The sequence below is a fragment of the Netta rufina genome (genome assembly GCF_964035555.1).
Source record: "Netta rufina genome assembly, chromosome: 2".
Lineage (NCBI taxonomy): Eukaryota > Metazoa > Chordata > Aves > Anseriformes > Anatidae > Netta > Netta rufina.
The window spans coordinates 72468446-72493543 of record NC_140124.1 but is presented as its reverse complement, the minus strand read 5'-3'; the positions used below and the strand labels follow the sequence as shown (position 1 = coordinate 72493543).

At 36.4% G+C, this 25098-nt stretch overlaps 1 protein-coding gene across 2 annotated transcripts in view; it reads left to right on the top strand.

The window, feature by feature from the left end:
- Positions 1 to 25098, top strand: part of CDH18 (cadherin 18) — a gene marked incomplete at both ends in the record, with an annotated part of 199368 nt that overhangs the window by 25356 nt on the left and 148914 nt on the right. For both annotated transcript variants that reach the window (XM_084281808.1, XM_084281807.1), the window contains one exon: positions 14527 to 14821. In XM_084281808.1, coding sequence (XP_084137934.1) covers positions 14527 to 14821 — 295 coding nt within the window. The remainder of the gene's footprint in view (positions 1 to 14526; positions 14822 to 25098) is intronic.

The window sequence follows — 25098 nt, the reverse complement described above, 5'->3', positions numbered from 1 at the left end:
AATTGTGTATGTAGATTATTATTGCATGTCCTTATATACACAAAAAGACCACAGCTGATTTTAGAAACAGCCATATCATGTATTCAACACAGGAATGATTAAGCACATTTGGAATCTAGATACGGGTTTCTGGAAATTTGGAATGCTTTTTCTTTCTGGTTGTTATTGCAAAAGTCTATCATCATTTCTTTTCCTCATTATTAGAATCTGCATTGTCAGTCACAATGAAGTATGGCTGTTGTCTGTGAAAGGAAGAAAATGCTCTGTGCTGTACTGAAAAGAGCATGCAGGGCTTGTAATGACATTGTCAGGTGTAAAAAGTAGCCAATGTTTACAGGTTACAAACTGCAAATGCTCTTAGGCCATAATGCCAGTAAGTCATAAATTATGATATCAAGTTGGCTTGTAAACATTTTCAGAACTTGTGTTTTACTTGTCCAGAAGTTGTATTGGACCAAGTCTAAATAATGAGTTTTTTATTCTGTGTTACAATGAACGTCTTACAGTGGTGGCAGTACAGATGTTTATGGGAAGAAGGAGGTCGTGATGACTCTAGGAAGAGCACAGAACCAGTAACACATTACCCTGTGGAAACAAAAACCTGACCTCATTAAAAAACCTTGAACTCAGAAACTTTACTTCCCCTTGGTAATGTTTGTATGAAGTATGTAAATACGCAGAAAATGTTCTTGGAATCCCCCGATTTACATCAGTTTGAGATCTAGAAAGCTTTTGCCACACTTCATAGAAATCATGGGTAAGGGCAGTTTTTTATATTCCTGTTCACTGGGATTGGTATGTTCTCAGTTTTCTGCTTGTACATGTAAAAGCATAGTCATCACTGCAGCGGTTGTGATGGCTTCATCACTTTCATTGTATTCATTACGTGACTTTCATCTATGGAAAGGGCTAGTGTTAAACTTCTGTAGTCAACACTGATATTCCTCTGAGTTATCCAACAAAGATGTCAAAAGTAGTTTAGTTGGCATTCTCTATTATCAACAGATTTTGTGTCACTAGTGACCTTTTAAGGAAATTTGTGGTAACATTTCCTTATCATTATGATACAGGGCTTCCAGCAAAAACCGAGAGTATTGCATTATAGGAAGAAGAAAAGTGATGGGAAAAAAAAAAATGCTGAGATAGGAAAAAAATGTATTGTTTTCTATGAGAAATGTAAAGGAGCAATCACTTGTGAAACTTGCGATGGATATGCTATAGAAAATATTTTCTTTTTTTACAAACCTGGATTTCATCAAATTAGAATACAAGCTTACCGAAAAGAGAGAAAATGGAATTTCAGATTCAGAACCAAAATATATCTTTAAGTATTAAATACTGCAGAAGCAGTGAATCAGTACTTCAATAATTCAATATTCTGATGGCATAGTCATACCACATTTTAAAATTTAAAAAGTATATAATGAAGAACCCTTAGCAAATAAAATGAGAAAATAAAACAGTAGTAAATGAATGCTTTTGTTTTACCTGGAAAAATGCTTTGACATGAGTTCATAAGAAGCTCACAAAAATATGGTGATGAAATCCTTTGAAAGAATGATTTCTGCAGTTCTTGATAATAAGTAGTAGTCCTTTCATTTTTTTTGAGAATGAAACAGCTTTTTTTCACCTGAAATAGAAGCCATTGGACAGTAGCTAACCCATTTTCTTTCCGCAGTCTTACAAATGTCTCAGCAAATTAGCTTCAAAGACATCAAAACCAAAATTGTGTGAAAGATATTTGGAAGGATGGGATAAAAGGAAGCTGGTAAATTAATTATCTCTCCTTGAACTTTTCCACATAATATTCTTTACCTAATCAAACTCTGTAATTGAGCAAATAATCGAGCTGCTGACACAATTTTTTCTCTAGTTAAAGTTCACATAACACACAAATATTACATCAGAAAATCACACATTTATTTTTATCTTCACAGTATTATTTAGGAACAGCAAGGGATTAACAAGAAATTTAGAATATCACATGGGGACACTGCAGTTGTTTTTCCTGTGTTCAAAAGTGAATATGCTGTCTTAAGATCATTCATAGAGTGAGGTGTTTGCTGTACCACTGTCATATAAAGAAGCAAACAAACAAATCAATCATACTTGCCATAAGAGTTTTAGTGTGCTTAACACTCAGAGCTTCCTGCTGCAGTAAGCTATTTCCATCTATCCCATTAATGTCAGGAGGAGCTATATAGAGGAGGATGGCATGTAATATGAAATTAATTAATCAGTGTTTGTGATAATTAATAGTTCTTTCTCATCTCAAAAAAAATCTGAAATAATTTTTAGGTTGGCATTCCTGTTCACTAAGGGCATATATTTATTTTCTTTTTTGAAGACCCTTTTACAATAGATATGTTTCCTTTTTTACTTCTGTACTGCAGGTGGAAAGAAAAAGCAGTTTGTTTCTCTCTATTTGCATATAAAAATAAAAAAAATCTACTGCAATGACAGAAGCCTAAGAAAGCACCAGAAATGAAGGTCAATAGTATCTGTAGAAAGTCTGCAGAAACAGTGTGTGGAAACAGAAACTGCATTTTTAAGTTATAGTTTCAAATGTGCAATATTTTTCAGTAAAGAGTAGATTTTCGTTGCCTCAGTGAAGTTCTAAATCCTAAACTCTAGCATCTTGTGGTGTTTTCAAAGAAAATGTGCATTTAAATTTTTTTTCTAACCTTGACCTTTTCAATGTCCTAAGCAAACACTCTGGCCTATGAAAACGGGCTTAATTCTCCAGATAATGCCAGTTATGATTTTGGCACCTGCTCTAAGACTATGCTTTGCACTGTTCATGTTTAATTAATTGTTGACTGTGTAATAATACCTCCTTGGAACAACAAGCTGAAACAAAACATTCTTATCCCAATAGTGATGTAATATAACCAGGACTTCTTTTGGTGACAGTGAATCAAGGCCTTTGTATTCATTCAAATCTAGTCAAATGGCCTTCTACATGGATCTAGGAATCTAAGTTATTACCACAATTATTTATTGATTGCGAAATGAGTTCTTGATGACAGGGACCAAGGAGATACTGAAAAGTGAAGTTATTTTATAAATTTGTCTAGAGTGCATTAAATTGTTTTCTGCACTGCTTTGTGACATATGACATCCAAGGGAACAGAGTCTCTGTATTGCCAGAACAGAATGCTATGAAGTAATATAGCATTGATCCAGGAATTAATTACTTGTTCATACCCACTGAAGTGTGACTTTTAGCTACTATACAAAGAAACCCAGCAGAAATCTGGCCTAGATCTTGAGAATTACTTGGTTGAATGCAACAGTAAAGGATTCATTTAAAGTCTGACTTTCATCTCTCATAGCTTAATTGACATTTCTTTTGTATTGATGGGGCTTTTTTGGAAAAGAAAAGTTTCTAAATGTCTTGAAATTCTGTAGTCCTCCAGGACTATTTTTTATAGCTTTATGAATGCATCCCTCCTGCTTTCTCTGAGAATTAGAGTTCAGAATTGCCAATGGTATCACTACTGGATAAACAGGAGTTTGTTTGGGACTTTTTGTATCTCACAGAACCACAAAATATCCTGAGTTGGAAGGGACCCACAAGTAACAATGAGCCCAACTCCTGTCTCCACACAGGTCTACCCAAAAATTCATACCATATGACTAAGAACACAGTCCAAACGCTTCTTAAACTCTGACAGGCTTGGTGCAGTGACTACTTCCCTGGGGAGCCTGCTCCAGTGCACAACCACCCTCTCAGTGAAGAGCCTCTTCCTGATATCCAGGCTGAACCTCCCCTGTTGCAGCTTGACACCTTTCCCTCAGGTCCTATTGCTGGTCACTAAAGAGAATAGATCAACACCTGCCCTTCCACTCCCCTTCGTGAGGAAGCTGTAGGTCATGATGAAGTCTCCCCTCAGCCTCCTCTTTTCCAAGCTGAACAGGCCAAGTGACCTCAGCCACTCCTCATATGTCTTCCCCTCCAGGCCCTTCACCATCTTTGTAGCCCATCTCTGACATTCTCCAGTAGCTTCACATCCTTCTTGTACTGTGGTGCCCAGAACTGCACACAGTACTCAAGGTGAGGCCACACCAGCGCAGAGTAGAGTGGGACAATCACCTCCCTTGACCGATTAGCAATGCCGTGCTTAATGTACCCCAGGATACAGTTGGCCCTCCTGGCTGCCAGGGCACACCGCTGGCTCATATTCAACTTGCTGTCAACCACAACCCCCAGATCCCTCTCTGTGGGGCTGCTCTTGAGTCAACAACCATGGAGGTCTTTAAAAGACGTTTAGATGTAGAGCTTAGTGATATGATTTAGTGGAAGACTTGTTAATGTTAGGTCAGAGGTTAGACTAGATGATCTTGGAGGTCTCTTCCAACCTAGATGATTCTGTGATGGTTCTGTGATTCTGTGTCTCATCGCCCATCTCAAATTATTTGTTTATTACTTTTTATTATTTCTGGGTGAATTTGGTAGTTCAAGTGTGAGAACCTTAGCTTATTCATCTCTGAAGCAGAGATAATGATACTTGCCTTTTAATAAGACTTCAAGATCTAAAAATTAAAAGCCCTACAGCTAAGGGGCTATTGTCTAGTCAGAAGTAAAGGCAATATATTGTGGCAGAGACAACCACTTATATTACACTAGTATCTAGTGGCCATTGTGCCTGTGTGCTGCTGCCAACACATGTCCTATGAGATAAATGCAGTACATCTCCACTTTGAAGAAACTCTCCTGGCCTTAGAGCAGTATTGGGGAATAAAGAGTCTTGTTTTGATTTCTGTTTAGAAATAATATTTTTCTTTGGATAGGACCCAAAAAGACCACCTCAATTTCAGACATAATTTAGAGTGGTAGTTCAATAAGCTGTTGTCATTTAGCCCTGGGACCTGCAAGCAAGTATATTTGCATAATTATAACATTCTTTTAGAAGACTTTGGTTAGCATGTTCTGCAAACAGGATGCTCATCTAGCTCTTTAAAATCTATGAAACAAATATGCTGTGTAAAGTCTACTTTCTTGAAAAAAGAAAGTAGAAAAATAAAAAAATAATTTATATGTCTATCATATCATTCACCCAAGTTAAAGACATCTGAAATAAAAGCTTACTGCTGTGATGAGAGTTCAGGTGAAAACTTCAGCATAATTGAATTATTTTTTATATACACTGATTTAGACACACAGTACATGAAAGTACAATTTCAGATTCTATTTTTCCTAAGATATACAGTGTATACAGAACATCATATACAAAACAACAGTTCTATACATAAATGCTTATTGTGTTGTCTATTTTTCTTGTCATTCACTTGAGTTCTCCTTTGGCACAGAGAGAAAATAGAAGCTAATGACCACTTGTGTCAGCTACGGTACACCCGCTGTTATTTCAGATGTGAGTGCTTATGCACCTGCATACTTCTGCCATTACTCAGCTCTTACCTCCCCACTCCCCCCAAAATAAGCAGTAGCAAAGGAGCAGACTTCAGATAAGCACATCTTGCAAAAACAGATGTTTGTATGCTGTAGTGTTGTACTGTGAAGTTAATACTCTTTCAGTTGCATTTTTCCTGGATGATTGCAATCCAATTATTTTTTTCTATCTCAGAAAACCCATTCAGCAGATGGGGGCAATTGCAATTCTCTATTTTCTTCCTCTGTTTGACAGGGGTGTGGAATAGCTTCTTCTCAATTCGTGGACACTGCTATGGATAATACAGTTATCTCCTGGGCTAATGATTCCCTCTGAGAATTCCATCAAAAGGTGTGACATTGCCCAGAGCAGTATATTTCATTAAAACATATTTTATAGCTCAGACCAGAGGAAGCAAGTCTGTGGCAAATCTGAGGATGCTTTTACCACAGAGGCTCAATGAAAATTTTAGTAGCATCAGCAAAACTCTGGTTTTGCAGTATACACCAATCAGAATAATTTTATATGCAGATTTTACTACTGCTATGTTATTGTATCATTCCTTTTAAATTACATGTTGTGTCTACATAAACATCAAAGGAAGTCAACATGATTGCTCTTCTTATTAGAAGATTAAAGTGTTTAGTATTCAGTGTTTTAGTGTTGTAACATCAATTCCTTATACACCTCTGCATTTTAATATTTTTAGTGAAGCATTAAGTAGTTTTGCATAACAGAAGTAAAGTAACATGCATACATTTTTTCAGTGTATTATCCTGTCCTTTGTTAAAAGCTCATAACTTGTGTTTTTTATGAATAATTTTGTCATTCCTCTGGATTGGGCAAGCATTGGCAGACTTCCCTCTGGTAGTGTTGTGCCAGGACCCTCTTGTTATCTGTTTAAACTGATTGGCAATGACAACAGATTTGAGAAGATGAAGTTCCGGTGCTCTCCTTGAAAGAATATGCTGTTCACAAAAGAGAAAACAGTAATTCATTCAAAATCCATAATAGTTTGAACAGGAAAACCAGACAAACAAACAAAACTATCAAACATTTAATGGATTAAATTAACTGATTTATGAAGTACAATGTATTTTAGTGGTGCTGTCCTTGTTTTGTTGCAAATGCTGTAACTGCTTTTCAATATTCTGATTTTGATGTTTTATTTCTGGTCATCTGATGTTAGTTCCAGTACACTTCCTAGTCTCCATTACAGATTTGTATTTCACAGCATTTGTTTCTGCTCAGTAAAGACAGAAACATGCAAGTATGTAGAACTTAATTACTACAGATGCATTTCAGTGTTGCAAAACCAATTTGACTTAAGTAATATTAGCCTGTTTACATCAATATTTAAACCCTTAGGAATTGAACAGCAGTGCTGCTCATTGTACTTTACTTGCCACTTTATTCCAAATGGATGTTAAAAAAATAGAAATTAGCCTCAATATTATACTATCAATCTTGGTGTTTTGAAATGTTTTCTTTTTCTCATGTAATTATTAATTTATTCAAAGTAGGGACAGTGTTATCATATTTAAATGTTATTTTTTGCTAAATTGAATATATACCTGGCTTGTGGAATAAAGTATATTTGAGGCATATAACAATCCACAAATATATATTTTTAATGATGGTGAAAACTGCATATATTTAAACAGATGACTAAATTGGTCTTTGTTTATTCAGTTGAAGTTCTGTTATGATAAACTATCCTGTATATTTGTAAGGAAAGGGGACACATTTTGTATCCAAAAACAAAGGCAGGGGGAGATTGATCCCCCAAGCCAACTTGTCCTTTGAAAAAAGAAAAACAGGAAGGGAGTGGGGGGAAAGTTCTTGTTTGGCAGTAAATAAGAGGCAAAGGATTCTGATCAAAGTTAAATGTATGTAAGGAAACGTCAAAACATGAGCAGATTCTGGCCAAGAGATCTGTTCGATGGTGGCAAACAGGAATTAAGAAGATACATGCCTATTGATGATACAAAATCTTGATATTTATTTCTATGGAAATAAAGCCAATGTATTTCCATTATTCTAAAGTGTCACAGAATAGCTAAATTCATCTCCTGCCTTTTTCTTTGATTCAAAATGGGGACTGTCTCTAAGCTGTTTTCAGGCAGCTGAATTATTTTCAGTCCAATGCATCCACACTAATTGTGCAGGTACTTTGATGTCCATCATAGCTTTTTAAGTCTTTGCTTCCCTGGTAAAATGAAGCCATAAATGCTTAGACAGAATGGTAGGGGATTCTATAACAGTTCTTAACACAAGGGAATGAGGAAGGAAAAAAAAATCTGCATCCCTCTAGATACTGACTCTTTGAAAGGACTGCACTCCCTTACTAAAGAAGAGCCCTGTAAAGAAAAGATGTTATTAGCAAAATTAACTGCCAGGGTAGCCATTCCTTTTCTTATTATTCTACATAATTTTTTCCATATTTTTATAAAGCTGAGTTAGTGTAAAGGAGAATGTTAGGGAGAAGGCCAATTGTTTATTTTGCCTGCTTCCAATTAAAATTTTACAGTAAGTTTGAGAAGTACAGAACGAACATAGGATATTTAATTAAATGAATTTCCTGATTCAAAAGCAATACTCATGAAACACAGACAAGTGACATAGAGTGTGTTTGCATCCTGGTGCAAAAGAGAGAACTGGCAACTTGAGGAGAAGGAATGGCACTTATCATCTTCTCCCTCTGTCCTCTGTTCAGATACTTGTAATCCACAGCCAAGCTGTAATATGTCCCAGCTATGTAACCTTCTTCTGAGTGATGCCTGCTGCTTTGTGTGTTTTGTTGGGGTGGAGTGTACTAACACTAAGTCTAGTAGTTTGTTAAATCATACATATCTTTTGGATTTTAGCCACTGAATAATTGCTTTGTACTCTTAAGTTGTATGTACTAACCTTTCAGAGTCTCTTTGCAAAAGGCCTAAGGTGCCTGAAGTTAACTCAGAGTGGGAAGGTTACAGACTATTTGAGCAAAGAAACACAAATTTGAAAACTATTTCGGATAGCCAAGAATTGGAGAGGAAGTGATAGAAATTGGCTAAGAATCAATCAATAAATAAATAAATAAACAAATGAAAGAGAGAGAGAGAAATGAGAGCATAGAAAAAATGCAAATTGTTATGCAACAACTCAGGACTGTTCAGTTAGAAAGCTTGCAAATAGACTATTACAAGAAGAATTTAAGTGTGGATGGTAGAGGGATAAAGGCTGGGTTATATGCAACCTGAATAGTGAGACTGGCTGATTTGGGAAATAGCAGGGGTCTGGGTTTAGGAGTGGTGGTTGGAAACTGAGCAGGGAAGAGGAGACACAGGAACCTGTAACTGGTGGAGCATGCTTTCCTCTGGAGTATAAAATTAAACTCAGCATTTCCAAGTTTCCTCATTACATTCCTGTTTGCAAACATCTAGGCATCTCTGGCAAAGCGACTCAGTCTTTTTGTTAAGGTACCATATGATCAGTCAGTGGCATTAGCAGAACTCCGGTTTTGAGTTTGGAATTATGTGCATATTATTTTTGTTGTTTATTATTTGCCAGCAATAAGTTTTAAGTAAAATTCTTTGCAGTTACATCAAAATGATCTGTCTATATATTCGTAGCCATTTCTACCCTCATTAAATTAATTAGATTAGTACAACACTTCTTGATTTTTCAAATCAGATTTAAATTTAGCATGTGTTTGGCAATCTCTTCATTTTTATTTTTTATTTTTTAAACAGAACAGCACAAATTTTATGTTCATATCCAAGATTTTTTTGGTAGTCCAGTAAAATTTGGCAAAATTCATTATTAGTCCACTTAAAGTGCCACCCACAGAAGACACCAAGAATTCTAATTGTTCAATTAAAGCAAAAAGAAGGAAGCTGTTTTATCACTAAAAAATAGGCTCTTCTACTTTACTGCCCCTCCCAGCCAAGTTTCATTCTCATTCTGGTCATACTTTGTTTCTGGTTGCCACTTGTTTCCTCAGTGCAGGGCAGCTTGATGATGGCTGGGAGTTGTTAGCATACCACATCCCATGAGAAGAAGGAAAGTTTCTCCCATGCTTCTCAGTTTTTGAATTAGTTTGGGGTTATTTTTCATGGCACTCATCTTTGTGTTTCTTTCCCATTGGTCCATACTTCTATATTGTCCACTAGTTTGTTTTTATTTGTGTTCATTTGACTTCTGACAAATACTTAAGACTACATCTGAAACTTTAATTTAATATAATTAATTTGATTAAAAAAAAAAAAAGAACAATTTTAGCAGAAAAGTTTGTTATACCTCTTCAAATGATGTCTTTGAAAAATGTAGCCTTTCTGCAGTTTGTGCAGGCATAGTAAAAGAAAGTTAAGAATTTAATTGGACTGATGGAAGAAAAATATTTAAGTCTTAGGAAAACAAGGACACCTTGCTTGCTCTTCTACTAAATCAGTCACACACTGCTGATATAGGCTAGTTAAAGATTGAGGAACCATCATAAATCATCCTGAAGACAACCTGTTATTAAATATGTCAAGAAGTGAAGCTCAATGGGTTGATAAAGGTGACATTCCAGTTATGCTCTTCAGCTAGTATTTTCAGTTTCTTCTTTTCCTAAATAGGTAAAATTTCAGAGAAATAAATACAGGAATAAAGCACCCCCAACAGGGGATGAAAATTAATTACTTTCTGACTACTTCTGGTTGTGGGCAGAGTATTTAGTGTAGATGTTGTCATTAAGAGTTTAACATAATAAACAGTAATAAGTAATGTTTTCAGAAGCCAGTACTCTGTTTAGGATAGAAATTATATTTCCACAAGGACTTCTGGAGCCAGCACAGACTGGAAGTTTTGGGATTAGAGATGATGCTCTCAGAGCAGCAGAGAGGGGCAGCTTCCCAGGGCCAGGAGCTTGGGGTGTCCCCAAGTGGGCCAGGCAGGGCCCGTCCCAGCACCCCACCAGGAGCAGGGCACCATGGGCACTTGGCATCTCTATGGGGCTAGGCTGGGCCAAGGTTGGGCTGATCCATGGGCAGGGGCCATGGTCAGGCCAGGCAGGGCTGTGGGGAGCTGGAGCCAGGCCCTACTGCGGCCTCAGTGGGGCAGGGGCTGGTGGCCCTGGGATCACCATGGAGCCTGGGCCTGGGCAGGGACAGGAGGGGCTGGCAGTGGGTCCAAGCTGTATTAGACTGTACTGGTTAACTGGACAAATTGCTGGTCTGCAAGATCCTTTCAAAGTAAGGTTTGGGTTGTGAGGTGAGATTGCTTTGGGAAGCAACTTGAAACAACTTCAGAAGGAAAAAAAAATACATTTTTTTTCAGTAGCAGAATCTTAGTATTATATATTGACCTGTGATACTAAGTCACAGGTCAATATATAATCTTAGTATCACAGGTCAATATATAATCATCATAGAGCTGTGTTGTAATTGTTTGGCATCTTTTTCTTGTATTTCTTTCCAATTATATTCATTATTCCTCTCAACATTATGAGTTATCATGTTTCGGTTTGAAATGTGTTTGTATTTCTTTCTAAATTATGAGACTCCTGTGATGTTGCAGCTTTCTGGCTCTGACTGTCACAGCAGGGGAAAACCACCATCAGATTTTGTGTTTAGCTATGCTATTTATTTGCATTACTATGGCACATTAGTGTCTCATCCTGTGTACGTGCTCCTGCTGTAGTCATTGGCAGAGGTGGTGGCATCTCACTGAAATTAAATGCCCACATACTTTCTAGGGAATCTGTGTTAAGATGACTTCCCCAAGATCACTCAAGTTCGCTGATGAACATGGTACAGGGCTGGTGATAGGTTGGCTCAAGTCTGCATTGCTTAGTGGCATCCCCCTCTCTGTCAAATGTGTCTGAAGGGGGTCTAATGAAGTCCTGAATAAAAAGAGTCCATAGGAGTTTGCTCCCTTGCTGTCTTTCATAACACAGCGTAGACATACATGTAGCTGTAGAAGTCCAGCCTCCCAAACCATGTATTTGTACCCTAGTCAGTGAATCACATTTACTGCAACTAGAAATGCTTTTGTGGAATAAACCACCTTTTGTGGAGATGATTTCAGGTACAGAGGGAAAAGAAAGAAGTGCTCCAGGTACAGGAAATGAATCTCTCATTAATCTGGTAGGCATTGTTTTAACCAGGGACTCCCAGAGGCTTTCTTCAGCACAACGCATGTTGCAAATAAGTGTTTGAGAGAAGCCTTGATATTTTTCTACCTGGGCCAATTTGTACTGAGACAGAAGTATTAAAGAAGACAGTTATATAGTCTTTACAGAAAAAAAAAACTGAAATATAAAGCAACTGACAAATGAAAGGCCCTTTTGTTATGCAGTAGAAATACTGTGTAGAGTCCTCCTATGTGAATTTTAAATTTAGCATTAGAAATTAAAAGGCATAAATCAAAGTGTTGTATTTCAAATAATATACAAAATAACCAGGAAATAGGGGAGGAGACAATTCTTTTAAGTCTCTCTTGTTTTCAGTTGTTGCCTTACAACTGCAATGTGAAAGACCTCATTGCAAGCTTTTATTAATATCCATATAATTTTCTTCTAATTACATTCCTGCCTTCATTTTTCAAATGACATTTGTTGGGTAACATGATATTTAGCAGGAATAGTATATAATTTGGCCACACAATCAGCTGAACATCTTTTGTGTTTCTTACCTTTGTTAGACATAAAAGTCCTTGGACTCAAAATTTAGCTGCATTTTCTTCACAGATTACAAGTGAAATACTTGTTTTTGCACAACAAGAAACACCTGATATTGTTAATTTTTCAAATCTTCCATGCATTTCATGCTACCACAGTGAATATGTGTTTCTGCTGCATGGTATTCTGCTGAATGGTACATCTTCTTTGGATATAAAAATACTCCAGATTTTTGAAGAAAGCTTGATTAAATTCTGCAACAGCTCCTTAGCCCATCAATTTCTTAGTTATTTATGTAACCATTTTCTTAATTGATTCATAAAACATTCTGATTACCTGAAAAAATAGAATAACAACGGATTTGGATTTAAATGCCAGGATATCTACTATTCCTGTTTTTAGGAATAAATCTCTTCAGAGAACATTTTGGTTTTCTAGGAATTTTGAATCCCTGGCATTTTACCATACATTATTTCTTTGTCAACAGAATACAGTAGTACTCTGAAGTTAATAAGAGATGTAACCAGAATTTTGCCCATCACTACTCAGAAGGAAACGTGTAAGGTTACTGCTGTCTTCTAAAGACAAAGCCAAAGAAACAGACCCTTCCTGTGCTTCTTTCTTGTTTTTTTTTTTTTTATTATTTTTTTTATTATTATTATTATTTTTTTTTTAAGAAATGAAAGATAAGTCAACAGTGGTGTTTTATGTTGGTTATTCAGTCAGATCTTCTTGTAGCTCAGCTCAATATAATGTGCATCAGCAAGTTAGGCTGAGGTTTATATCAACTGATTATCTTAATTTTATTACACTTACCCCTCAGACCCACCCTGCTGAACCCCCTATAGGACAAGATATAAACTGTGTCACCATATTTCCATAGATTTAATACAGACAGGATGAAAAATGTCATCAAAGTCGTGTATGCTTATTCCCTTTAAAAAAAAAAAAAAGAAGTTCATTTTAAATTCAAGACAAAGACCTGATAAGAAAGATGCAAGGAAAGAATGGGAAAATAGCAGCACCTCTGTATTTTATGGTTTAAGTCGGAAAGGAAAAGGAAAAGGAAAAGGAAAAGGAAAAGGAAAAGGAAAAGGAAAAGGAAAAGGAAAAGGAAAAGGAAAAGGAAAAGGAAAAGGAAAAGGAAAAGGGAAAGGGAAAGGGAAAGGAAAGGGAAAGAAAAGAGACAGTTTAAACCTCCAGAAGTCTTATTTTTTCTCTACCCAACACTAAACGGAAAGGAATCTGAAAGCTGACACCTTGTGTTCCATTGCTTAAAAATAATAATTGACAATCTGGGCTTTAGTCCAATTCAGTACAGAAACTTAGTAATGCCAATAATTGCAGGTATTTGGAGATAGTCAGGACAAGCGGATAAGAATAAGATTGAATTAAAAAGTTTCCCTTCTTACTTCCATCACTGTATAACTAGCTGCACACTATCACTTTGTTCTTATTGTGTACCTCAATAAGTGCAGTTCTCAAAGCAGTTTTAAATACAAGCACAAAGCTTCACATTCTAGCAAAAAAAAAAAATCATCCTTCCCTCTCAGAGAACATGTATTCATTTTAAATCTAAGTGGGTAGTTTATTAGAGTCAAGTTAGAGCACTGAGATGGATGGCTATTTTGTATAGTCTGTTAATACACTAGGGTACTTAAGGACTTTTCCTTTTTTTTTTTTTTCTTTTTTTTTTTTTTTTCCCAAGAAATTTTAAGCTTTGTTCTATTCACAACATTTCTACTCAAATGTTACATATATTTTGTAGCACAAAGTATATATTAGGAACAATGAAAATGGCAGAAATATTAATCAAAGTTCATTATTTCATTATAAATAATTTAAATTGTAAGGAAATTAGGAGACTTTGTAATTAAAAAAAAAAAAAAGAAAGAGGAAAAAAAAAAGAGAGAGAGAGAGAGAGAGAGAGAGGGTAGAGAAGAAATGGCTGCGTTTTGTAGAGAGGTGAAGAAATCCTGTACAGACAGTCTGTGCCCCATTAGACAGTTTCTGTTTGTAGTAAGTGATGCTGTCCTTGGGGCCATAGAAGATAACATAGGTGACTGGACTGAGTTACAATCATTGGAGCAAACTTAATCCTCAGAGTGACTGCTTTAGGCTTAGTGCTCAAGGCCAAGTATCTAGCAATGAGTGCTGTAAGATATCAACTTGAAGAACTAAAACCAAACCAAAAAAAAAAACAAAACCAAAAAACATTCAATTTGCCAAAATATGTTTGATTCAGGGAAGTTTTATAGAATGGATATAGGAATTTGAAATAAAAAATGAGTTATGCTGGGGCAGACGTGACCCAAAATGATTGTCTTGACATTAATAGTGCATGAGAAATTACAGCAAGAGTTGAGAAGGTTACAAACTAGGCAGATTAATGTTAACAGTAATATTATAATTTTTGTATTTTTTGTGCAATAACCTTCTATGTAACGTGATAAGTCATTTTATATGATTTTATGTGTATATATTCTACAGCTGCACTCCAATTCCGACAAAGGTGATGGATCAGTCAAATACATTCTTACTGGAGAAGGAGCGGGAACTATATTTATTATTGATGACACGACAGGAGATATTCATTCAACCAAAAGCCTAGATCGAGAGCAGAAGACACACTATGTGCTTCATGCCCAAGCTATTGATAGACGGACAAACAAGCCACTCGAGCCTGAATCTGAATTTATTATCAAAGTACAGGATATCAACGACAATGCACCAAAATTTACAGATGGACCATACATTGTTACTGTGCCAGAGATGTCTGAAATGGGTAAGGAAAATTGTTCTATTCAGCAATATTTTAACAAGAGAAAATGCCACATGATGTTTCACAAAGCTATACCACTTTGTTGTATTATTGACTGTATGTAAAAGAATATTACATTTAAGAACAGATGATAAGAAGACATGAAATGCAACCTTGTGTGTTACTAGGGAACTTTCATATGAAGAAAACAGTACACACATACGTGTTTACTGTAGAGGAGAGTCACTCTTATTCTCATGTGGTTTAAGAGATGTTCCACAGAACTCCTAGACAACCTGTAATTTTCATTCTAGAATCAAGATATATATCCTCATTCAACTACACTCTTATGTCTACAAAATTAACCAAATACAAAGGAACAGTAGCTTTCTACATTATTCTAGATAATGATCTCATGTTTCTTTACATCTGTTAAGATGCTACAAAGTGAACAGAAATGCAAAATAAGTACTGATCTTTGTTTTTTCCCAGTTAGAAGTGTAGTTCAGATATTCTTTGAGGAGCTGTATTATACCACCAGTTTTCTTTATTTCTTGCTTCTCTGCTGTTGAAATTAGTTTATAACTTTGCTATCAATATCAAACATAACTTCACTTAAATCAAAAAGAAAAAGAATTCACCACACCAAAATAAACATAACATCATCACAGCACCGACAAGGTGGACATTTTACACACACACCACCCCTCGTCCCTTCACCACACTAACATATCACAGTTACTGCTTTCTTAAATTCTTCACAACTTGTACATTCCTAACAATCATCCTGCACGTATTTTTACCCGTTACTTCTACCAACTATCATCCTTATCTCAAATTCCTCCAGCCCCACGTTGGGTGCCAAAAAAAGACTGTCGTGGTTCCGCTCGAGTGGGCAGCCGAGCTCCACCACAGCCGCTCTCTCACTCCCCCTCCTCAAAGAGGAATGGGGAGAAAATATGTGAAAAGGGCTCAAGGATTGAGATAAAGACGAGAAAATCACGCAATAATTATTGTAACGGGCAAAACAGACTCAGCATAAGGAGATAGTAAGATTTATTGCCTATTACTAACAAGCGAGAGAAGTGAGAAAACAAAGGAAAAAAAAAAAAAAAAAACAAAAGCACCTTCCTCCCATCCACCCTCTTCCACCTCCTCCCCCCGAGCGGCGCAGGGGAACGGGGGAATGGGGGTTATGGTCAGTCTACAGCACTTCTTCTCTGCCGCTCCTTCTCGGTCACTCTCGTCCCCTGTGCTGTGGGGTCCCACCCACGGGATGCAGTCCTTGATGAACTGATCCGGCGTGGGCTTCCCACAGGCAGCAGCTCTTTCAGAACTGCTCCAGATATGGGTCCGTACCACGGGGTCCATCCCTCAGGAGAAAACTGCTCCAACCTGGCTTCCCTACGGGCAGCAGCTCCTGCCGGGTCACCTGCTCCTGCGTGGGCTCCTCTCCACGGGCTACAGGTCCGGCCCGGAATCTGCTCCGGCAGGGGTCTTCCACAGGCGGCAGCCTCTGTCGGTGCAGGGCCACCTGCTCCACCGTGGTCTCCTCCACGGGCTGCAGCATGGAACCCTGCTCCACCGTGGTACTCCATGGGCTGCAGGGGGACATCCTGCTTCACCATGGTCCTCACCACAGGCCACAGGGGACCTCTGCTCCGGCGCCTGGAGCACCTCTCCCCCTCCCTCTACACTGACCTTGGCACCTGCAAGGCTGTTTTCTCACTCCCTTGACTCTCCTGGCTGCTGTCTGGCACAGCGTTTTTTTCCCCTGTCTTAAATATGCTCTCACAGAGGCGCAAACAACATCGCTTATTGGCTCAGATCTGGAAAACAATGGGGCCCTTCCCAAACATAGGGCAGCTTCTAGATCTTTCTCACAGAAACCACCCCTATGGCTCCCTGCTACCAAAACCTTGCCACGTAAACCCACTACAAACATATATAACTAATTCAGGATAGACAGGTGCAAACATGGCTTTTGTTCTAGATACTTCTAAAGAAAGCTTAAATGTTATGCCTGGGCTTTGTGAAAAAAATAAATGCAGTCTACTGAAAAAAGACAGTATACTGCATTTATTAATGAATGGACAGTACAGATAGTTACCTCATGAACATCCCCCCCCACCCAGTGTCTACATTTTCCTTATAAGAAACTAGCTCTAAGTCCAAAATGTGTCTAAATGTCGCAACTGAATATACATGTATATATATAACATATGATTTGCTCTTCTTTCCTTGCTGTTTGTTGAATAAGCATGTAAGAGGCTATAAACTTCTGCAGAGTAAAATTATAAAGTCAAAAGAGAAAAAGATCAAAATACATGTAGTTACTCAACTCTTATAACAATATTGGTCATATATTTGAAAATGAATGACTATTGTCAACTGAATCTTAATGTTTCGCAATCATTTGATCTCTGAATGGCAATGATGGCTCATATGAGTAGATCTGAATATAAGAGAAGTGTTTTGTTCCAGACTTGAGATTCATATGCAATATTTTGTTAATTTTGTTTTGGTTGAGAGAGTACCTTGTGTAACTTTCCAAGTGCGTATAAGTGAAATTAATTTAAATTGGGAATTTGCATTTGATTGATCTTCTCTGGTACCACCTGACATACTTATGCTGAGCTCAGACATATGTGGCTATGTAATGAGGGGATTTTAATCTGTGTATGAAAGCAGCCCAGTTTCACAGTATGCAAAGAGCTAATTAGTGTGGAGAAACTAAACAGGTCAAAATCACAACATACGTTACACGTATGCATAGTAAAACTAGTAAATTCCTCATCTACAGTTCTTTTCTTGCATATACAAGTGAACTTTGGCATATGAAATATTTGCAAATGTGTAATAAACATTCCAGTCCTGGAAAGACCAAAAGATATTACATTTTATTCCTAAACCATGGAGTTCAGAGTTGTGACAGTTTGGAAATAGACTGGGTTTTATATTAGTGGATTCTTTGTTGACCTAAGTGGCATTAAATTTTGGACAGAGATAAAATAAATTAGAGAAAATATTCTTTTCTATATAATGTGTAAAATCAGTGTGTATTGAATGGACTCAAGTTCACTAAATATCATGTACTAAAAGTATGTTAAAAATTTCCCTTCTCTTTCTTCCTGATTTTATTACTGCTTCTTTATTCTTTCTGTCACTGCCACTTCCCTGAAATGTGGGAGCAATTCTTTGATTTTCTTCATAAAATGCCCTCTATATATGATGTTCCAAAAAATCTCTCTGCATCATAATTTTCTTAGTCTAATACTTCATTCTTCATAGTTACTTGTAGCACCTTTCTCCCTGTCCAGTCGTCTCCTCTCTTCCTGAGTTCTCCCACAGTGTGCGCTGTTTCAGATGTCCCTTTCCAGCCAGGAATAATTCTAAGCTTTTTCTTCCTACAGTCCCTCTTCCAAGAAGAATTCATGAAAGGAGAAACAGCTTTATTTGATCTCCTTTTATTTCCTTCCCTTTTCTTCTTTCATAGTAGCTCCCATAGTTCCCATAGTAGCTTTCAACTTCCCTTTTATGAATTTTCTTCTTTCAGCAGTCTGTTTCGTTCTGTTTTCCCCTTTCTTAAGTTTCCTTAGTCTTTAAAGAAGACCATTTTAATTAATTATTTCCTTCACTGTTTGTGGAAGACTTTTATTTCCTGAATAGGAGGAAAGAAAGTGGAAAGAAAATCAATGTTATCCTCAAAGTCAAGAGTAGCTAATACATTTTATTTGTTCATTAAATTTATAGAAGTTACCTTTTTCTGTCTGCTCCAAACTGGGAATTGCCACCTTGTCTTTGCTTGTAATTGTTATTTCCCCCTCCTCCCTCATTAATGTGTTTACTAATCTCTTCCAAGTCTTTATCAGAAGAATGATATTTGTTAACAATCTTCTTTGGTCAGTATCTAGCTAATAAATATTTTCAGGTTATTGACTAAATATGTTTTCATTCTCTTAAATTACTTGTGTCAGCTACTTGGTCAGTGTGCTCCGAAACCATAGCTTCCTCTCTAATTCTGACTTCCTTGATCTCATCTTTTGCTTCCCAGAGCAATAAACATGTAGGTCTCCATTTGTAGCTACACAGTGATGCTGGTGCACATTGCAGGATATGTTTTTAATGTAGAATTTCCTATTTTAACAATCTGAATGTAGTATTGCAAATACCATTTCCAAGAGAAATCTATGAAAGGACAGAAGGGCAGTATTTGTGTGGATAATGTCATAACACCAGAGTTATTTCCGCACTATTACCTTCACAGGAAGTGGGATAGAGCTGCTAGTAAGAATACCGAGGATGTGTAGGAAGACTCTTCTGTTGTGTTTGATAATTTGCTGAGGCACAAAACTTTGCTTTTAGAGTTGCAGTTCATTTCAGTAGTACCTAAATTAGCTCTTATCGCATTTGTGTCTTGTCACACCACAGAGCGTCATGATGTAGAATTCATTTCCTTTATCAACTGTCTCCAATAACAGCATAACATAGTCTTCCCCTTTCTTAAGTTTCCTTCGTCCTTGTCTATTAAGAAAACCATTTTCATTAATTATTTCCTTCCTATTTCCTGGATAGGAGGACAGTGGAAAGGAGATCAACGCTATCCTCAAAGTCAAGAACAGCAAATATTTTTTTTTTCTACTTGTTCATTCTATTTATAGAAGTTCTCTTTCTCTCTGTCTTCTCAAAAGGTAGCATTCTTATACAGTCATATTTCTGTAGTAGTCTGAATAAGACTACTACTGAATAAGAATTTCATTCTTATAGTCATATTTCTGTAGTAGTCTGAGTATTGGTATTACCCTTTTCCAAAGAAAAATTGTAATAGTTAGTCAGGGATGGCATTTTGGGTGATAAATCAGAGTGGATTAAGATAAACCAATGAAGTTTTAATGACAAGGTAGAGTATTAATGTATAGTAATATGTGTTTTATAAATGAAATATTTTACTGGTTATACCTGAGGTAAATCATTAAGCTATCCATTCCAGAAAGCTTTCTTGTGGTATGAATAAGACCAAGCTTTCATATCCTGCTGTACAGGCATTCTGCTGTAGGCATACATTATATTTTAATTTCAAATTTGTAATCATTCTTTTCTATTTACTGATTTTTGGTGTTTGTTGCATACTGAAAGCATGTTTTTACCTGCAGTCTCAGAAAGACTAATTCTATTTGGGCTTCAATAGGATATATTATTTCTGTGAAATAATTATTTATGTAAAAACGTAGATTCCTATGCCATTTTCAGTTGTTCTGTAATTAGCATGGGTTTTAACATTTACCTGTGTGAGTATACACTGTATGTATAGACTGTATGTATAGACTTACTTACCTATGTGAGTCTATACATAACCCAACTTCTTGTTATTTTATGAATTCCTTGGGAATAGTCACTGCTTTTAAAAAAAATCCTTCCAATTTTTAAAAGGTCTTTTAAAGAAAAAAGTTACGTTCAGTGTTACATTCTGTGTAACAGCATTTTTCCCAAGTGGCAAGTGGTATTTTTTATCTCTGTTATACTGCTTAGTTTCAGCATCAGGTTCACATCTGTCCTCAAGAATTTAGCTGGTATTTTTCCCACAAGTTGTACATTTCTCTATTATTTTCTTGGTCTAATTCTAATAACTGTAGCGCCTTTAAGGTTTTTCATTTTGAAGTCACTGACAAGAAAGTACAGTCAAGTTTTGTTAAACTGTTTCCGAATATTAGATCACAGGGTTCACAGTTGCACAGAATGATCATAATTAAGCTCTATGTCCTATGCTGAAAGAGCTGAAAAAATGCTATCTTAATTGAACCTCTTTCTTAAAGGCTGGCTGAAGATCCAATGTTTATATCTGTAATGATTTCTTCTGCCGTGTAAAAATCTAATTGAGAGCTATGACTGTGCTCTGTTAAGGTTTATGAAAGAGTCATGATTACCTAAATGTAAAAGGAAATAGAAAGATTTCAACCTGTAAAAGCCTTTCATATCTGCTCATTTCTATATACCTTAAAAATGGATGAAATATTGCATATTAACTTTTGTAGTGTTGGTCATGCATTAGAAGTGTATTTCCAATGCAACCTGCTTAGAAGACTAATAGAACCACTGGACTTTTCTGAACTTCTTTCCATAATTCCAAGTAACGTAAAGTAGCCATAATTTCAGATGATTTGGAAGACATTATTCATGGTGTTCATAAATATCATTTGTATGAGAAGTGCATATTTATCTTTCTGTGTTTTTTGATATTTTATTCTAAGAAAGATAGCTGACAAAATATTTTGTACAGTGAGGTCGTGACACTGGACTCCAAGTGTTCATTTTCTGGTGAAATCTCTATTTTCTAATGTAGAATGAAGCTAAAACGTGTTATGTTTACTTGTTTCTGCTTTAAGACTAGTTTAGGAATTAGTTTAGTTAGGCAGGAATCCCTGTGTTCATTAAACTTCACCTTATTTTCACTTCTTTTACTTTTTCAATATTGATCCATTTGAGATTTTAACAGTAGAGCAAACTGCAGAAAGTCATGCATACAGATTTGCATTCTCAACAGACATGTTTTATTGAACTGCCTCATTAAACATTAAAAATTTGTCTTCCGAGAGACAGATTGAAGTATTTCCCTTCAGCTTTTCTTTGATATATAACTTTAAACATTTTTATTGTAAACATATTAAAAAAATAAAAACAAAAGAAGAGATTTTGAAATAAAACTACAGTTTGATTTCCCAGATGGAATGATCCCTATTCTTGATAACAGACAAATGGCAAAACTTACGGAATGGTTTTCAGAGCATACAGACATATTTTACAGCATAAAGCATTAGCTAAGAAAACAGAATTCCCAATATGTAATCTCTAAACTGTAGAGGGAAATCATGTGGAATGGTAGTGGTACTCTGAATAAGCAGAGTCTCCACTTTGGGGAAAAAAAGTCTTTTATATTGCCTAAGTGGAGTGTCAAAATGCTTTCATAGCAAAATTTTGAGTTTTCCTTGACAGGCACTTTCACAGTAGGTTAGTGAAGAAAGTGTGGAAGGTATGCCTCTGGGTCCAATGTTCGGATCTATTCTGAGGTCTCCAGGGAAATTAGATGCTTTTTTTTTTTTTTTTTTTTTTGTATTACATTATTTTCTTCTGAATGTTTAACATTAAAAATAGCATAGTAGCTGCACTGTATACTTTTCTATCTAAAATCTTCATTACATAGAGCTCAACAGCAAAAATCCGTACTGTATCTGACTAGGGCTACTAATCGTGACTACATTTGGAGTCACGATTTTTATGTCATTTTGATGAACAGAGTGATGCTAACTTTGAAGGAGTTTTCCTTTGAAAAGAAAAGGTACACTTAATACTTTTTTTTTTTTTTTTTTTTTTTTTTTTTTTAGCAAGGCATTCTAACCCCCAGTTTCCACAAGCTAGGTTTTCTCTGTGCTTAGCAAATCAGACAACAGTTAGGCAAAAGGCCAGTATGGGTATATCCTACAAGATGCTGAGCATATTTGCATAATGGAGTGCTTTGTAAAGGTTTGGGGCCCCCAGCACAAGAAGGATGTGGACCTATTAGAATGGGTCCAGAGGAGGGCTACAAAAATGATCAGGGGGCTGGAGCACCTCACCTGTGAAGAAAGGCAGAGAGAGTTGGGGTTGTTCAGCCTGGAGAAGAGAAGGCTCTGGGAAAACCTCATTGTGGCCTTTCAGTACCTAAAGGGGACTTACAAAAAAGATGGAGAAGGACTCTTTACTCGGCTAGCCAGGAGAAGGGGAAATGGTCTTAAACTAAAAGAGGATAGTTTTAAAGTAGACATTAGAAGGAAATTCTTAACTGTAAGGGTAGTGAAGAACAGAAACATGTTGTCCAGAGAAGTTGTGGACTCTTCATCTCTGGAGGTGTTCAAGGCTAGGCTGGATGGGGCCTTGGCCAACCTGATCTAGTGGGTGGCATCTCTGCCTATGGCAGAGGGGTTAGATTTAGATGATCTTTGAGGTCCCTTCCAACCCAAACCATTCTATGATTCTATGATTCTGTAATAATACAGTGAACTGCTTGCAGAATACAGTGAAAATGTTAAATGCCTGATTTGCTCCATTGCACTGAATGTGAGGGCTTGAGAGGTGGTGTTAGTGGTGGGGGTGAGTTAAAACTTGTGCATCTAATGTGTTCTTTCAGAAGAAAAGGGAACACTTTTCACTATTCAGTACCAAATTACTATTAGAAGGTGTTTCCTAGGAAAGACGTACAAAATGTATTAAAAACGCACTGTGGAGGATTTTAAGATATAATGGCATTCCATTTGTGTTAAAATGACCTGTCAGTTGCTTATATGAGATAGCTCCTTTCTTTAGCCCTGTTTCTTTGTCCTACACCAATGAGCAAGTACTCAGATTCAATATTTTTATTTATTTTTTTTTTTTAATAAGGAGAGGAGAGAATAATGTCTCTGAAGAATGATAGTTCTGTGAAATCTTACTATTTCATGTATTTTCTTTCTGTGAAATAGAACCTGTTCTAACATTGCTAAGCCTACCTTGAATTTCTAGAATTCTGGGAAAAAGAACAAATGGGAACACAACCTGTAGGAAGAGTAGGCAGCTGCAGTGACTGTTGTTTCTGGAAGCAGGAAAATGTCTCTACAAAAAGGTATAAAAGTTGTCAGGTGCTCTAGTAACAAAGACTGATAGGTGACTATACCTGTACCTATCGGATAGGTATTTTTGGTGTTTTTGATTAAAAAGAATAAAATAAATCAGTAATGTGTTAATTTTTAAAGACTTTACAAGATTCCAACATAAAGTAACAAGCCATAAATAATACTAAAGCAACAAATTAATGTGGACAGAAATTCACCACTTAATACAACAACTGAGCTGCAGAAATACATCCTAACAGTATTTAAATAAGCTGTAAAATTGGGTGAAAAGAACTGATTTTCTGTTATTTGAAGTGACCTGTTGTTGCTTGCAAGAACTCCTGTGCTAAGTTGAGATAGCAAATCTCAAGTGTCCAAGTTAGAATGGCACAAATGAATGAATACTTTCTGAAAGAGTGAAAAATCTGTATCTGCAAAGATTTATGTGGTTGCTTTGCTATACTCAAAGTGAGACCTTATGATTTTAAGTATTTCTTTTCCCAGTGTGCCCTGGGAATTAACATAAAAATTATATTACATTATATAAACAGATAGTTCTGTGCAATGGAAACTGACCTATGAAGTTAAACAGCTGGAACTGTTTAACTTGGATCCAATATCTCTACTGTAAGCATTTGGAAAGTCTTCTGGGAAGTCTTTTGGGATACTAGTGTTAGGAAGACTAGCTCTGGTCTGGTCTCTGAAACCAAATGCCTCTGCAGTCAGAGTAAATCAGATGGTCTGCTAGATCACATCTGGTTTAATTTCATCCAAAGGAATCTAGTTGTGATGCTCCAAAACTGTTCCATGAGGCAAATCAAAGTACAACGAGTGGCGAAGATCAAAAAATTCAAGTCCAAAGCATACTTCTACTCAGAACTGAAATGCAAAATTGAACACCCCTCAGTGGCTAATTTAGCTGAGAAGCCACTTTCAGAATAACAGGGGAGGAACCTGTGCTGTTATTTATTTCTCTTTTAACATCGGGCCAAAGGAGTCAGTTGAAAGCAGTATCTGTAGAAGAATAATCACAGGGGATGTATACTGAACCTTTATTAACTTTCCAATCTTTCATTTTCTGGTTTCTTATGTGCAATGTTAGAATAACAGAATCATAGAGTGGTTTGGGTTCAAAGGAACTTCAAAAACCATTTCATTCCACCACCACCACCCACTCTGCCCCCATCATGGGACACATCCCACTAGATCAGATTGCTCAAAGCCCCATCCAACCTGGTCTTGAACACTTCCAGGGATGGGGCATCCAGAGCTTCTCTGGGCAACCTGTTCCAGTGCCTCACCACTCTCTGAGTAAAGAATGTTGGGCCATAAAGATTCATCATCAAATGTCTTGAAAAGTGTAGCAAATTTAAAATCACTTATATTCATTCTATCTCTGCAATACTTCTGCATTATATGTTCTACAATGTATAACTGATAAATTGATAGGTTATCCCACTTAGTGGTCTGTTAGAAATTGTGATTTTATTTTTTTAATAGTATTTGTTAGCAGCATACAAGTACCTGTTTTTTGAACTCCTTATCTTTTTTTTTTTTTTTTCTTTAGATCTTTGATACCTTCTGATTTTTTGTTAACTTTTGCATCTTTTATTAATTTGGGGCATTTTTGGAAATTATTTTAAATATGAACTTCAACAGTAATTTGTAGTGTGAATGATA